The 14,138-nt window shown below is 58.1% G+C and overlaps 6 protein-coding genes across 6 annotated transcripts; 3 read left to right on the top strand and 3 right to left on the bottom strand.

Annotated features, from left to right (window-relative positions):
- Positions 1 to 765: 765 nt before the first annotated feature.
- E0L32_006705 (uncharacterized protein) lies at positions 766 to 2,754 on the top strand (the record flags this gene model as incomplete). The annotated part of the gene is made up of 3 exons (XM_031141367.1): positions 766 to 1,062; positions 1,131 to 1,767; positions 1,835 to 2,754. The coding sequence occupies 3 exons, from the start codon at positions 766 to 768 to the stop codon at positions 2,752 to 2,754; spliced, it is 1,854 nt and encodes a 617-aa protein (XP_030994536.1).
- Positions 2,755 to 3,475: 721 nt separating this feature from the next.
- On the top strand, positions 3,476 to 4,589 carry E0L32_006704 (uncharacterized protein; the record flags this gene model as incomplete). Its single annotated transcript, XM_031141366.1, has 2 exons — positions 3,476 to 3,544; positions 3,747 to 4,589. The coding sequence occupies 2 exons, from the start codon at positions 3,476 to 3,478 to the stop codon at positions 4,587 to 4,589; spliced, it is 912 nt and encodes a 303-aa protein (XP_030994535.1).
- Positions 4,590 to 4,877: 288 nt separating this feature from the next.
- Positions 4,878 to 6,556, bottom strand: E0L32_006703 (uncharacterized protein; the record flags this gene model as incomplete). Its single annotated transcript, XM_031141365.1, has 5 exons — positions 4,878 to 5,814; positions 5,888 to 6,165; positions 6,231 to 6,282; positions 6,339 to 6,392; positions 6,465 to 6,556. The coding sequence occupies 5 exons, from the start codon at positions 6,554 to 6,556 to the stop codon at positions 4,878 to 4,880; spliced, it is 1,413 nt and encodes a 470-aa protein (XP_030994534.1).
- Positions 6,557 to 7,963: 1,407 nt separating this feature from the next.
- Positions 7,964 to 9,136, bottom strand: E0L32_006702 (uncharacterized protein; the record flags this gene model as incomplete). Its single annotated transcript, XM_031141364.1, has 3 exons — positions 7,964 to 8,360; positions 8,426 to 8,599; positions 8,670 to 9,136. The coding sequence occupies 3 exons, from the start codon at positions 9,134 to 9,136 to the stop codon at positions 7,964 to 7,966; spliced, it is 1,038 nt and encodes a 345-aa protein (XP_030994533.1).
- Positions 9,137 to 9,820: 684 nt separating this feature from the next.
- Positions 9,821 to 10,462, bottom strand: E0L32_006701 (uncharacterized protein; the record flags this gene model as incomplete). Its single annotated transcript, XM_031141363.1, has 1 exon — positions 9,821 to 10,462. The coding sequence occupies one exon, from the start codon at positions 10,460 to 10,462 to the stop codon at positions 9,821 to 9,823; it is 642 nt and encodes a 213-aa protein (XP_030994532.1).
- Positions 10,463 to 10,859: 397 nt separating this feature from the next.
- E0L32_006700 (uncharacterized protein) lies at positions 10,860 to 12,299 on the top strand (the record flags this gene model as incomplete). The annotated part of the gene is made up of 5 exons (XM_031141362.1): positions 10,860 to 11,341; positions 11,416 to 11,489; positions 11,576 to 11,723; positions 11,788 to 11,846; positions 11,905 to 12,299. The coding sequence occupies 5 exons, from the start codon at positions 10,860 to 10,862 to the stop codon at positions 12,297 to 12,299; spliced, it is 1,158 nt and encodes a 385-aa protein (XP_030994531.1).
- Between the last annotated feature and the right edge of the window lie 1,839 nt (positions 12,300 to 14,138).

The raw sequence follows: 14,138 nt of genomic DNA, 5'->3' as shown, positions 1-14,138 counted from the left end.
AAAGCAGCATGATGCGCGATGCAGCGCAAGGCACAGAGCCCGCCCATTAGGGAGCACATACCTGCAAGTACGGGCGGTCCAAGCATCGTTCTGCAACCACTTCAACACATCTCCACCGGGAATACAACCTCTCCGGGAATGGCTGTTCAGCAGCGGGGGAGAAGCAGGGATTGGAGTGGGCACGCTCCGATCAGCATCCGATACTTGGTAGCATGCTTGCACAAAAATAACGAAATACAGCACACATCCCACACACAGCGGAGCAGTTGTCCATGTTGCTGGTTTGAGGTTCTCGCTCAATGTTCCTCCAATGGGTTCGCTATGTGCACAATGACCACACGCGGCTGGAGCAGCTCTTAAGCAGACGGTTCCCCGCACGCTTCTGTGTGATTGTTCCCCTCGTAAACTAATGTGACGATTACAAACCTCGGGTCAGTGTTCCCGGGGCATTTGCGGACGGCCGAGTGGAGTTAGACTATCCTGACATCGCGCCGCCCCAGAGACTCCTTTCCCCTTCTAGTTGGGCCGCCGCCCATTTGCTTCCTCGCCTGGTGCTTGCTTGTTGACCCACGCGAGCCACGGCAAATAAAAACCGGACCGTGGACAAGGGCAGTGACGATTTTGTAAAACCTCCCCAAGGTTGGCGCCCCCCCCTTCAGCCCGTCTTCCCCTAATTTCTTCGCCTCGTCTTGGTTTGGTCTCCTTTCCCGCTGTCCACGATCTGCTCGCCAAGCCTCCCCGCGCGCGCACGCTGCAGACCAGGCCATGGCAGATGAAGAAAAGCACGCCGCCGGTCCTGCTGCGGCTAACGCCCCTCCCGCCGGCATGGGTACCACGACCGACTCGGAGAGGACTCCGCCGACCACAGCCGCCTCGACGTTAAGCGGCGATGTCAGCCACGGCAACAAGAAGGAGGTGGAGGAGGTCCAGGACGCCGGAGCCGACTACAGCGACGAGGACGAGGATGACATCGTGGAGGTCGAAGATCCGAATGCCGATATCGATCTAGAAGACATCGAGGTTGCAGTGCCGGGCTATTCCCTTGATCGGCGGTTGTCAAAGGTATGTCTCCGCCAAGCCATGACCTACTGCTGCGAAACTACCACGTGCGTGCGCATACTGATCCATAGCTGCAACAGGCACATGATGTCGAGAGTCTTCGCCGCATCGAGTCGCGCAGCAGCCGCCGAAGTCGAGCGTCGCGCATCCTCAGCAGAGTCAGCACGAGACGCTCTAAGAAAGGCGGCATCCGCATCGAGCCGATCCCCGTCACGAATCTCGACGAGGGCATCGTCGGCTGGGAGTCCCAGGACGACCCGGAGATGCCGCTCAACTTCCCCAAGTGGAAGAAGTGGCTCCTCGTGACCATGCTGGCAGCTATCACGCTGCTGACACCGTTCGCGTCGTCCATCCTGTCGCCGGGCATCGCGGCGCTCGGGCGCGAGTTCCACAACTCGGACACCATCGTCGGCACCATGACCGTCAGCATCTACCTGCTCGGCTACGTCGTCGGCCCCCTCTTCCTGGCGCCACTGTCCGAGATCTACGGCCGCAAGATCGTGCTCGGCGCGGCCAACGCCAACTTCTGCGTCTGGCAGATCGGGTGTGCGCTGGCGCCCAACATCGCGTCCCTCATCGTCTTTCGCTTCTTCGCCGGCCTGGGCGGAGCTGGCTGCATGACGCTGGGTGCCGGTATCGTCGGCGACCTGTTTCGTCCTCAGGAGCGCGGGTTTGCGATGGGCATGTGGACGCTCGGCCCTATCATTGGTGCGTTCTGGCGTGACCCTCGCGGCGATCGAGCTCTCTTGCGCAAGTAGTGCTGACTTCTTTTCAGGCCCGACTATTGGTCCACTGATCGGTGGCTACCTGACCGAGTCGAAGCTGGGCTGGAGGTGGGATTTTTGGATCGTACTCATCATCGCGGTCCCCATCACCGTGGCCATGGAGATCTTCGGCTCCGAGACGAGCCATCGACTGCTCATCCATCGCAAGGTGCAGCGGATGAAGAAGGAGCTCAACCGGGACGACCTCCGCAGCTGCTACCAGAGCCGCGCCGAGACCCAGACCGCCTTCCAGATCCTCATGAACGGCCTGACCCGGCCGCTGAAGCTGCTCTTCCTCTCGCCCATCGTCTCCCTGCTGTCCGTCTACATCGCCTTCACCTACGGCGTCCTCTACCTGCTGTTCACGACGATCCCGACCGTGTTCATGCAGCAGTACGGCTTCAGCGTCGGCAGCACGGGGCTCGTCTACCTGTCCCTCGGCGCGGCCAACCTGGTCGGCTGGGTCATCATGACGCTGTACAGCGACAGGTCGGTCGTGCGGCTGGCGCGCGCCAACGACGGCAAGTTCGAGCCCGAGATGCGCCTGCCGCTCAGCCTCTTCTTCGGCTTCTTCATGCCCATCACCTTCTTCTGGTACGGCTGGTGCGCCTACTACAAGACGCACTGGATCTGGGCCGTGCTGGCCCTCGCGCCTTACGGCCTCGGCTGCCTCGGCGTCTTCATGGCCGTCGCGACGTACCTCGTCGACTCGTACCCCATGTACGCCGCCTCGGCCTTCGCGGCCAACATGGTCTGCCGGAGTCTGGTCGGCGCGCTGCTGCCGCTGGCGGGCCCGCCCATGTACCGGACCCTGGGGCTCGGATGGGGCAACAGCCTGCTGGGTTTCATCTGCGTTGGGCTGGTGCCCATGCCTCTCTTCTTCTACAAGTTTGGTGCGAGGTTGCGCAAGATGCAGAAGTTCGAGCTATGAAAGGCCCTTGGGGCAAAACATGATGACCACTCTATATATTCATCATGTCAGTACTTCTTTAAACACAGCCGACATGACATCTCGGAAGCCACACATTCAGAGAATCGGCACAACAGTCCGGGGCTGCCGGAGAACGAATAGAGACATTCCAGGCCTATTTATACGGATATACAACTAGCCGATCGGCAATTCCTGGTGTGAATCACGGCGCAAGAACAGGGCCGACTGGGCACCCCATCACAACCGACCCAGCGAAAGTCACTAGGCCATACACTATATCAGAGGCTACATTGTCCCAGGCCAGTCACTTCAAGTCGGTCTTGGGCGGATAGCATACCTTCATGGAGGACAGGACAACGCAGCGCAGAGGAACACACACACACCCGCACATATCGCATACCTCATCGCAACGCAACTATAAAGCAGGGATCACGAGCATTGGCGTAATGACTATACTACTACACAAATAATATTATCTTTAGCCTCCATTGTGTTGAGTGAGAGAGCCGGTGAAGCCGGTGGTGCATGTGAGAGCTGTTCTTGGCAAAGAGACCAATACATGCCAGCGAGTGACTGAGTGCTCTAAGACAAAGAGCAAAAGGGCTGCAAGTGACGTCAATAATCAACCAATAGTAACTCCCGCCTGCAGGCTCTGTCACTCGTGCATTTTTGATGCCCGCGGCTTACCGCGCGTCACATTTGCGAACGAACCGCCGGCAACATGTGCTTTCGCTTGCAAAGTGGCTCAGCCAGTCTCAACGGTTTCGAGATCCCCCGCACTTGGCTCAAAGTACAAAAGTAATCTGCCAGAATGTTTGGCTAATCTCTTTTCTCTCTCGTTCAACTAACTACATACACTACATAGTAGTACCCACCGAAACTCTCAGACGTCATGTCGACCATGTGAAAAACTACACAAGACGGAATCGCGCTCTCAAACCGAGCAACAGCAACAACACACACACACACACACACACACAATACCACTCTAGGGTCTCTCTGACTGCGCAAACCGACCTCTTTCCGTTGTGCGCGTCGCGATGGACGACAACGACAACGGCGCGGGCTCGGCCGACCACGAGCCGTTCTACCCGGCCGCCGTCCGCGTCCTGGTCCTGAGCAAGACGGCCGGCTACCGCCACGAGTCGATCCCCTCCGGCATCGCCGCCCTGCACCGCCTCGGCTCCACGTCCTCGGTGCCCGTCGTCGCCCACGCCACCGAGGACTCCCGGGACCTGCTCGGCATCTCGCCCGCCGAGTACCACGTCGTCGTGCTGCTGCAGACCTCGGGCGACTTCCTCGACGCGGCCGAGCTCGCGGCCCTGAGGGCGTACGCGCGCGCCGGCGGCGGGATCGTCGGGATCCACTGCGCCGCGGCGGGGATGCCGCCTGGCGAGGGCGGGAGCGGCAACGCGGTCGACGGGGACGGGTGGTACGCCCGCGGTCTGATCGGCGCCGCGTTCGCGGGCCACCCGGAGCCCCAGTGGGGCGTCGTGCGTGTCGCGGATCCGGAGCACCCCATCTTGGCCCGGGGTAAGGGACTCAGCAGCATGGAGAAGCCGGCGGAGGGAGGTGCGCTCGAGTGGAAGTGGTACGACGAGTGGTACAACTTCCACACGAACCCGCGGGACAACAACCACGTGCTGCTCACCTGCGACGAGTCGTCCTTCGAGGGCGGCACGATGGGCGAGGACCACCCGCTGGCGTGGTGTCGCGAGGTTGACGGGATGCGGTCTTTCTACACGGCCCTGGGCCACTTTGACGAGGCGTACACGGATGAGACTTTTATGGCGCACATTCTGAATGGTATACTCTGGTCCGCAAGGAGGATTTGAAAAGGAACAACAGGTGCTCTGGATATCAGCTAGGCGTATTCGCGATCAGGGACAGGTCAAGGTATGGTTCTTTACGATGCAATTTTCTACTTGTGCAATGAATGTGGACGTCAAGCACAACTTGTCCAAGAATATATACAATGAAGAAAGGTAGGCGGGAGCAGCACCATCTGTCCCCCGGCAACTTGCGGTTCATTTTTTTGCCCCCCTGGCTCCCCTCACAACGACTTGCAGCCCGTATGATGAGTATCATGGCCACGGTCTGCCATCATCTTCCCGACACACCCTTTAGAAAGGAGGGTTCGCGTTGGTGAGCAGCTGCTCAAAGTAGGCCTGGAACCAAGACCCAGCCTCGGGAGCCGGCTGGAGCGCGTCGCTCAGGCCGCAGTGGTAGTCGTAGCGCGCGGCGCTCTTGTCCGAGGTGCCGTCGCACTCGCCGCCGGGCTTGATCCAGACGAAGGCGTCCTCGACGTCGAGGCCCGTGTTGGCCGTCGGGCGCATGCCGAAGCCGGTGCCGATGACGTTGCACCAGTCGCCCCACGCCTGCTGGCCCGTGGGCTGCTTGCCGCTGCGGCCCGTGTCGGTGATGAAGTGGGCGTCGAAGCCGGCGCTGCGCAGCAGCGGCGAGATGGCCTGCACGTAGTGGATCTCGTCGTAGTTCTTGTTGCCCTGCGTGTACGAGGGCGCCGACGTCAGGTTCCAGCCGTTGTAGTTGGCGACGTTGGTGGCGAGCCCGCGCACGGCGGCGGGCTTGCCGGCCTTGGAGTAGACGTCGGCGAACATCTGCGCCGCGGGGCTCAGGTTGGCGTCCCAGCCGAGCCAGCCCGCGTGGCCCGCGTCCATGTACATGGCCACGTTGGGAAGGTTGAGCGTGCGCAGCGCGTAGTCGGTCAGCTCGAGGTAGGCCGACTTGGCGTTGGCGCACTTTTGCACGTTGAGGTTGGTGATGAGGTTGGCCAGGCTGTCGGGCTCGATGACGAGCAGGATGCGCACGTCCGAGTACTCCTTGACCACGTCGCGGATCGAGTTGATGTAGTCGTGGTACTTGTCCACGCCGCCGTCGGCCAGCGAGAGCTCGCCGTTGGAGGCCGCGGCCGCGCAGTCGCGCTCGGGCAGGTCGTAGACGACGAACTGGCCGGCGTAGGGCGGGCTCGCGCCGGCCTTGTTGGCGGCGCGGATGTCCTTCAGGGTGTCGGACATCATGGGCACCTTGGCGCGGGTGTCGCTGTTGTCGGCTTGTCAGTGTGCGATCCTTTGGGGGTTTCCGAGGGAGGGAACAAATGAAGAATGATACGTACAGCCACTGGAAGCTCGGGACCTTGGCGACAGCAGCCGCCTTGGTGGCCATGGGGCCGCTCAGAGACGGCATGGCCAGAGTGCTGACCTCGGAGGCGTAGAAGTTGTTGGCCCACAGCTGGACGCCCTGGAAGGGGTTGCCAGTGTAGCCAACAGAGCCGCCACCGCCGGGAGCGGTGGTGGTGGTGCCGCCATTACCGGGTTTCGTCGTCGTTGGCGGCTGGGTGGGCTTGGTGGTCGCCGGCGCCGTGCTGGTAGGGGTAGAAGGATTGCTCGTCACCTTTTTGCGATCATTCAGTCAGTGTCTGGTGAGTGATAGGCTTGAAAGCGTTGGAGTGCGCGCACCTGTTGACCAGGCAGGCACTGAGAGTAGTAGTCATTCTGCTTCACGCAAGTGCTACATCCTCTTGTCAGAATTCAACCCCTTATAGAGGGATGCATTTTCCCACTCACCTGCCAGAGGCACAGCAAGTTGGGCCATTGAAGCCGATGCCACCGCATTGGGCCCTAGTATCTAGTCAGTATAGGAGTATGGAATGATGAGTAGGGAAGCTGTCATAAGTGCCCAGAGAATCTTACCATTGAGAACCGCAGTTCTGGCGCTCATCGAGGGGAGCGGAAAGGGCAACAGTGCTGAGCGCAGCTGCAAGGAGGAGCTTTCGGGCGGCCATTGTGCAAGAGGTGTCAATGCCAGGCTCTTATGGACAGGGCTGATGCTGGTGTGAGTGACTGTCCCGGAACAAACACTCGATGACGAGAAGGGGTAACAATTGTCTTTATACTAAAGCAAGCTCCTTCCAAAACTGCACCGGAAGCCACACGATGGCACTATCGGATCTACGGGATGCAATCCCTGGGCTCCCGTAGCTGAGAGGAAGAAATTTGGGTGTGCTCTCGGACCAAGACTCGCCACTCCGCGTCTGCAGACTGCTCGTCCGGCCCTGTCGTGGGGAAACCCACCACAAGCCTGGAGGCCCAGTACCCTTTAGAGGGCATTAGCTCTGTGAAGGATGGGAGAGAGTTATTCCGTGTGGGTGATCGACAAGATGGCTTGGGTCCGTGGTGATGGTGCATTGCCCGGATTGGCCCCGTGGCCCTGACTGGCTCTGTATCACATGGAAAGGTACGAATCACAAGGCTCTACGGAAATTCTCTTCGATAAAAAAACCACGCCAAGGAGACTAGGACACAGCTTGCCGGACATGGCCAGTGCTTCCAAGGCTGGATCTCACCACAAACAGACACACAACCCTGGACTGTTAAGCTTGTGTCGGAGCGATGTAACCCGAGGGGGACGGATGGAGTGGTGCAGGACTGCAGGTGATGTTCAATCTCGGAGGCCACGTTCCTGAATATCCCTGAAAGGAACAGCTCCAATGCCGGGCGCCTTGTGTGGGGTTTCCCATGGGGGTCAACGCGCGCGCCACGAGGTCCGGGGTTGGCTTGGTGAGGGGTTCACAGACTCACAGTCGACATCTCGGAGGAGAGTCGGCGGAATATGCGCCTCTCTGTTCCGCAAGACGGTTACATTCTCCCTGGACCCTAACTGTCTTGTACCATGATGTAAGCGGCAGTGATGTTGTGATGGCTCCCATAGCTAACCTGCCCCGGCGGCGAACATGCTTCATTCTGGCAAGAAATTGGAGAAGGCGGTTGGAGAAACTGGGTCCCTCGTCGCAATCAATTTGTAGTTCCAGATATAGATCCACTGCTGCCGCATCCAACAAGACGCGGTCGATCGAATGGTACCGAGAACCAGGCATCCATTAATTAGGCCGCACTACCCTTTCATTTAACTCATGCGCCGAGACTAGGAAATCCTGGTTACAAAATGATCGGCCAGCCAGGCAAGCTGGTCCAGTCTGCGACTGACGGCATCTTCCATTGCTGCCGACGGAATGGCATGGCCGTCACACCATGTCACCATTTGATCTTCTTGATTCTCGATCATCCACTACCCTTACTTTTACGAAGCTGGCCTTGGCATCCTCGGAGACTGCTCCGAGATTTCATGGAAAGACGGGCCTTTATGCGGATTTCAGAAGGAACTGTGTGTAAGACCATAGTAGATTCCCCAGTCATTGCCAGTGCGCAAGGGCAGTATCCCCTGCTTTGATCTGCGCGTATCCCACACTATCCGTCCATAGCATCCCCCTCTTGGCCTCGTCCCTCGCCTCTGCGCTTGTGTCGCACAACTCGCTGCCGTTGAAGTAGAGCGCCTTGCCCTTCTCGCCCTCGACGTCAAAGCTCGCGCGCAGTGCGTCAGCTGCCGACTTGTCCGTCGTCCTGAACATACCATTGGGGCTGAAGTACGTCGTGGCGACGGCGCCGATCCTGAGGAGGGGAGCGCCGATGGTGGTCATGAACCAAGAGCCACGACGCAACAAGCCAGTACTCATGGCGCCTGGATCCAGGCCGGCGATGGTGATGTTGGACAGCTCGGGATCCTTGGCAAGTCGAGCTGCCAGTTCGTGCCTTTGGGTCATGGATCGTCAGTTCACCGCGTATCGAGAGGCCACAATGATAGGGCCCATTCTTACATGAAAAGGAGTTCGCACAGCTTGGAGGCTCCGTATCTTCGGAATCCGCTACATAAAGTCGGATCTTCCTGCGGCGTGCTCCAGGTCCCGCGGGCAAGGGCTTCGGTGGTCGAGAATAAAGTATCCATCCCCTTGAAAGCCTCACTTACGGGACCAACCTTATTCCTGGGGTCGCTGGGACTACATCAGGGCACCTGTTAGAATACTCCGTTTGAGAATGCCACGTCTTTCAGAAACAACTTACTCATGCGACCAGCTTCCCACAACCATCACACGCCCCTTTTCCTTGTCCATGCTCTGGAGGACCATGAGCGTGAACAGAAAGTGGGAGAGAAAATTGACCTGGAACGTCATGTCGAAACCATCGTCGCTGAACTCTAGCGTCGTGCTCTCCTGGTAACCCGCGTTGAGGACCAAGGCGCGGATGCGAGGCAGGGAGCCGTCGGCGACACGCCCGTTGATGTCTCGAGCGCAGGCGCGAGTCGAGTCCAGTGACGACAGATCGAGATTTACAAAGTCGTATGTGTGCTGCGGTCGTCGCCGATTGCACTTTTCGATCGATGCTCGCACTGGCTCGGCGCCTTTCGGGGTACGCACCGTGTAGATACCGTGATATCGACTGCCCAGGCCGGACGAGACGACACGAGAGACGATAGACGAGCCTAGACCGCCGTTGGCGCCGGTGATGAGTATGCTTCCTGCCTTGGCCATGGCGTCCACACGATGCAAATGTTTACTTCTTTGCCCGTTAGGTGGTAGATGGAAGTAAGTGAGCCGAGGCCACTGGTTCGTCTCTGGTGGCTCTGATCAACTAGTAACGCGGTATAGTGCGGCATATGAGCCGGGAGAAGAATAACCTGCGCCCCCTTATATATGTACATATCTGCGGTCTGATCACGCTCATCGTCGCGGCCGTGTTAATACTCCGTAGCTTGACCTGCGGAGTGTTCCTGAATGCGACCACATCAGACCGAGCCATCCTGGCATTTGATTGGCACGCGCAGACTAAATCCTGGTCCACTCTTCCAGCCGGCCAAATCCATCGCCCGTCTCGGAGACAATGTGGCTCGGCCGGGCGAACTTGGGCATCGCGGGCTGCCGGTGTGAGAATTCTCAGTACACCATCAGTCTTTGCTTCAAAGACACCGGTAGGACTGCTGAAGTGTGAGCTTCTATTTGACACCCGAGAACAATAGATATGCTATCGACCTTGACTTCCCATAGCCCAAGTACCTAGGTAGGATCCTCGCCATTGGCAATATACGGAGCGCATCATGCTGGCACTATAAGGCCCCGTGCAGTCTACTTGTGATGTCAAGCATTCATGCAGAGGGAGGTGGTGACACCTGACGGAAAGCAATCGATTTGGGGGTATCACATATCAAAAAGTCAAGTCTACAGGCGAGGTTGGCCTTCCTCAAGCCTCTGCTTCTGCTTCACGTCTTGTTCCCACTGCGCTTCCAGCTCGAGCAGCCGTTCCAGCACCCCTGTGCACCCCTGCTCCGCCAGGACCGACCTCTCACGCTGGGTAGTCCTTCGCAACACGTAGTCCGACACAGTCGAGCGATCTCGCTCGCCAGGCCTGCCGATGCCGACAGATATCCTCGCCCACCTCGCGCCCTTGTAGTCTGCACCCCGCAGGCTGGCGTTGACGCTCTTGACCCCGTTGTGGCCCCTGTGGCTGCGGTCCCACTTCCTGATCTTGACCACGCCTAGGTCTTCTTCTAGGTCGTCGTGCACGAGGACCAAGCCGAGCTCTTCGGGCGTCAGGTTCTGGTCGGCGAGCGTCTCTTTCCAAGTCTTGGCCAGCCAGGGCCCGCAGACGTTCATCAAAGTCGGGCTCTTTACGAGAGTGTATTTCGGTCCGTTGGAGGTCTGGCAGGACTTCTTCCCGCGCCGCTCGGAGGCAAAGGGCGGCTGCGCGTCGCGTAATTGCTGCTGGAGAGCGTCTAGGACGATGTGGCCGGCCGAGTGGAGGGTGTCGAGGTAAGGCGCTGGGTTGCCCAAGCTGACGACAAGGAAGTGCGGGCTGAACATGTCTGCTCGTAGTTGCGCAGGGTGGAGGGATGCAAAGGAGTGATGAAAAGAGCGGCAGAGCCAAAAGGCTCGTTGAAAAGAAGAGGCACTATTATACATATTTCATTGTTCTCGAGACCCAGGCATTTTGGACAAAGGATTGCAGCGTCCTTGGTGGAGGACAGTCGCGCTGTAAAGAGTCAATTGGAACAAAGGATGACTCTTCCGGCGAGGTCATCACTGCCGTGTTGTAGCCGGAAAAAAAGGTCCTTGATTAGGCCAGGTCCTGGGCGACCATCTCCCCCGCCAAACGGCTGGACCAATCGAACGGGAAGGCAAGTGAGTGTGGGGCAAGGTATGAAGCTGAGGTAGAAACGGCCAATCACCAGAGCCAAATTCAGCCATCTCGTGGCGCAGAATGGTGCTGACGTCGTCTGGCGGTGTTTGGCCGTGTCTGGCAACTGGCACAGCCACAGCCCAACTCGTAGCTCCTTCGTCACTCACGCAGATCCCGGCCAGCGATCCCAGAATCCAACTTTGGGCGAGAAAAGGAACCGTCAACGCATTCGCGGCATCGCCTGTCCCATACGCCTCTCGATCATTTGTTAACGACGATATCCAACCAAGCGCAACAGATAGACACCTTCGAGTATCAATTACCAGCTGCGCAGCGACAACACACGCAAACCGCGACCTCGGAAGGACTCGAAAAGCAGCCCACCATGTCTTGGGCAGGTATGGCTTGGGTGCCCCTCGCGCGACGGCGCCCGCGGCACAGGCGACACTGACGCATGGCACAACAGGCTTCAAGAAGAATGTCAACCGCGCGACGACGCAGGTGATGATGAAGACGGGGCACGTCGAGAAGACCAACGATCGTGACTACGAGGTCGAGGAGAGGTGGGAAAACACCCAATCACCGAACGAGCCCAACAAACATGGCGAGAAACGGGGCGGCTAACATAGGCATGCAGGCGATTCCGCACGATGGAGGCAGCATCGAACCGGTTACAGAAGGAGGCCAAGGGATATCTTGACTCGCTACGAGGTGCGTGCCTTGCCGCTGTTGTGCCCGTTCACAACCAGCAGCATTCGGAAGAGAAGGAAACCCGATGCTAACGCGGCCCAATGCAGCTATGACTGCCTCTCAGATGCGCATTGCCGAGACGATAGATGCGTTCTACGGAGATTCTGGCGCGACAGATGGCGTGAGCCGGAGCTACAAGCAAGCCGTCGAGGATCTTGATGCCGAGACGATCAAAGCTCTGGACGGGCCGTATCGGTATGAGGATTCGGACCCGTTCAACAAACAGTCCGCATGGGTAAAGGTGCTGACCAGCTTGCAGGACCACTGTCCTCGACCCTATCTCCAGGTTCTGCGCCTACTTCCCAGACGTCAACGAATGTGAGTTGCGCTTCCGGTTTTCAAGTGGGTTCGCACGGGATTGACAGGTGTTCAATAGGTATCAAGAAGCGCTCGCACAAGCTTCTCGACTACGATGCACTGCGAGCCAAGGTGAAGCGGCTCGTCGAGAAACCCGACAAGGATGTGACCAAGCTGCCGCGGGCGGAGAAGGAGACCGAGATGGCCAAGCTCGCCTACGAGCAGCTGAACGAGCAGCTGTGCACCGAGCTGCCGCAGCTGCTCGACTTGCGTGTTCCCTACCTGGACCCCAGCTTCGAGGCCCTCGTCAAGATCCAGCTGCGGTTCTGTGCCGAGGCCTACAGCCGCATGGCCCAGGTTCAGCAGTACCTGGACGCGGATACTAGGGATCAGTACGCCAACGGACATCTGGACGCGAGGGTGGAGCAAGTATTGCAGGAGATCAGAGAGCTGAGCATCAGCGGGACCGTCTAGACGGACGTGGTAATGATGGTGGCGGGATGAGCATGCAAATATGGCGTTTACGGGTTGTAGGTTTTTCCATGTGTTGGTCGGCGGGCTTGCCAGGGGGTACAAGGACCTCCTCATACGGAATCGATAGACGGATGGACACAGGGGACGTAGTGATGAAAGCGAAAGCGTTCGATCGTGGCATTACATGTACCCCGGGACCAGTCGATTGTGCTGTGATATGTGAACCAAGACGGGAGGAGGCAGGTATGACGCAATGTCAGTGTCCGAAGAAAGGAAAACTCCGTGCGCAACCAGGAGATGCCCCCTCAAAGGAGTTTTGGGACTTGTCCGGCAGGGCCGGAGCGAGGGAGTGAGTCCGCGTGCACTTCAATGCTGAATGGCTAGGGTGAAGCCCACGGAGAGGGCGGAAGGAAGTGACGATGGAGACAGATGCAACAGACGCACACGTCCGACATGATTGGCAGTGCTTGACTGACGCTGAAACCCAACTCGGGATGATGCTTCGGGGTGCTCGGCAGTCGAGCATTCTACGTGGAGAATCTTTGTTTCGAGGAGCACGGCGCCTGGAAGATCAGCGCAAGGGCGGCTGACTTTCTGACACGGTGGACTTTTGTGTAAGATCACTGATCACTGATCGGACATGCGATAGCAGCAACTCGGGAAGGGCCTGATGGAGACTGAGTTGATCTGAATTTGTATTGCATCTTGGGTCTTGATCAAGTACTCGAGTTATGACTTACTTGCCTTGCATCAACTATCAACAAAGGGTGCATGGACTAGCATTTTCTAGCCCAAAAAGCTATTGCCAATTAGTCGATTTGCCAGGTCTACCAAGGTACCCAAGCTACCTAAGTAGTACCGGCCAGTCCAGTTGGAGGTTGGGGTTTTGGCTGATTGGAATGACTGCAATGTTAGATCTGCCCATCGATTGTCTGCACTGCCACCTTCGCAGGGGTTGCGGACGCGTGTATCTTTTTGACGGATCGGTTCCTCCACTGTTTCGATGGTTCTATTTTTGCGGGTTCGCGGGTCGAGGGTCATTCATTCTTCAGTGGAGAGGGCCTGAATTGGGGGGGGGGGAAGGGGTTCAAGGTCTGGAATCTAGAGCGCCAAGCGGAATCGACTGGGCGGCAGGCAACCAAAGGAAACAGCACCGTTTTTGGGCCAACGTCCAACGATGAGGAATAAGCCAACACAGGTAGCTCGATTGGGCCACAGGGCAAGCACAGCACACCTACACAAACCTTTTTTGCATACCTAATGTACCGGAGATGGGATGAGGAGGATCTGGAGGAGGAGGGGGCGCCAGCGAGGGGGAAGCAGTGGCGGCAAATGCCAATGGTGCCATGAAGATGGAGAAAAGCTCGCGCTTTTGCGTCTCCACCGCCGTCCATTCAGTCCATGCTCGCTCGTGTCTCCCTTTCGTATTCCAACGTGAGGTGAGGTGAGCAATTCGAGACCGAGACATGGTCACGGTACCTACCTAGGTATTCAAAGCACAGTCAGTCGCAAGGAGGTATTTGACGGGTACTGTGAGAGTTACTTACGGTACATACGTCCGTATGCGCGCGGCAGTGACATGGAGATACCTTACCTCCCAGATGGGATGGATGGGATGCTTAAGAGCGCCCCGTCTCGCCAGGACAGCCGTGGGTATGCGCATACTTAACTGCTCACATGGCCTCCTCCTCCAATGCTTCCCAATTCTCATATTCGAGGCCCTTGTTTCTCGAATCCGTGCCCGGCTTAACGTTATCTTGCTCGGCTTACCTAAAGACAAAGAAAAGCCAACCTAATTACCTGCCTGTCCTGTCCCAACTTTCGCCTCGTCCCCCGCGG

The sequence above is a fragment of the Thyridium curvatum genome, assembly GCF_004353045.1.
Source record: "Thyridium curvatum strain D216 chromosome Unknown NODE_39_length_367864_cov_79.813791, whole genome shotgun sequence".
Lineage (NCBI taxonomy): Eukaryota > Fungi > Ascomycota > Sordariomycetes > Thyridiales > Thyridiaceae > Thyridium > Thyridium curvatum.
Note: the sequence above shows the minus strand (reverse complement) of the source record. Positions and strands in the feature narration are given on the sequence as shown.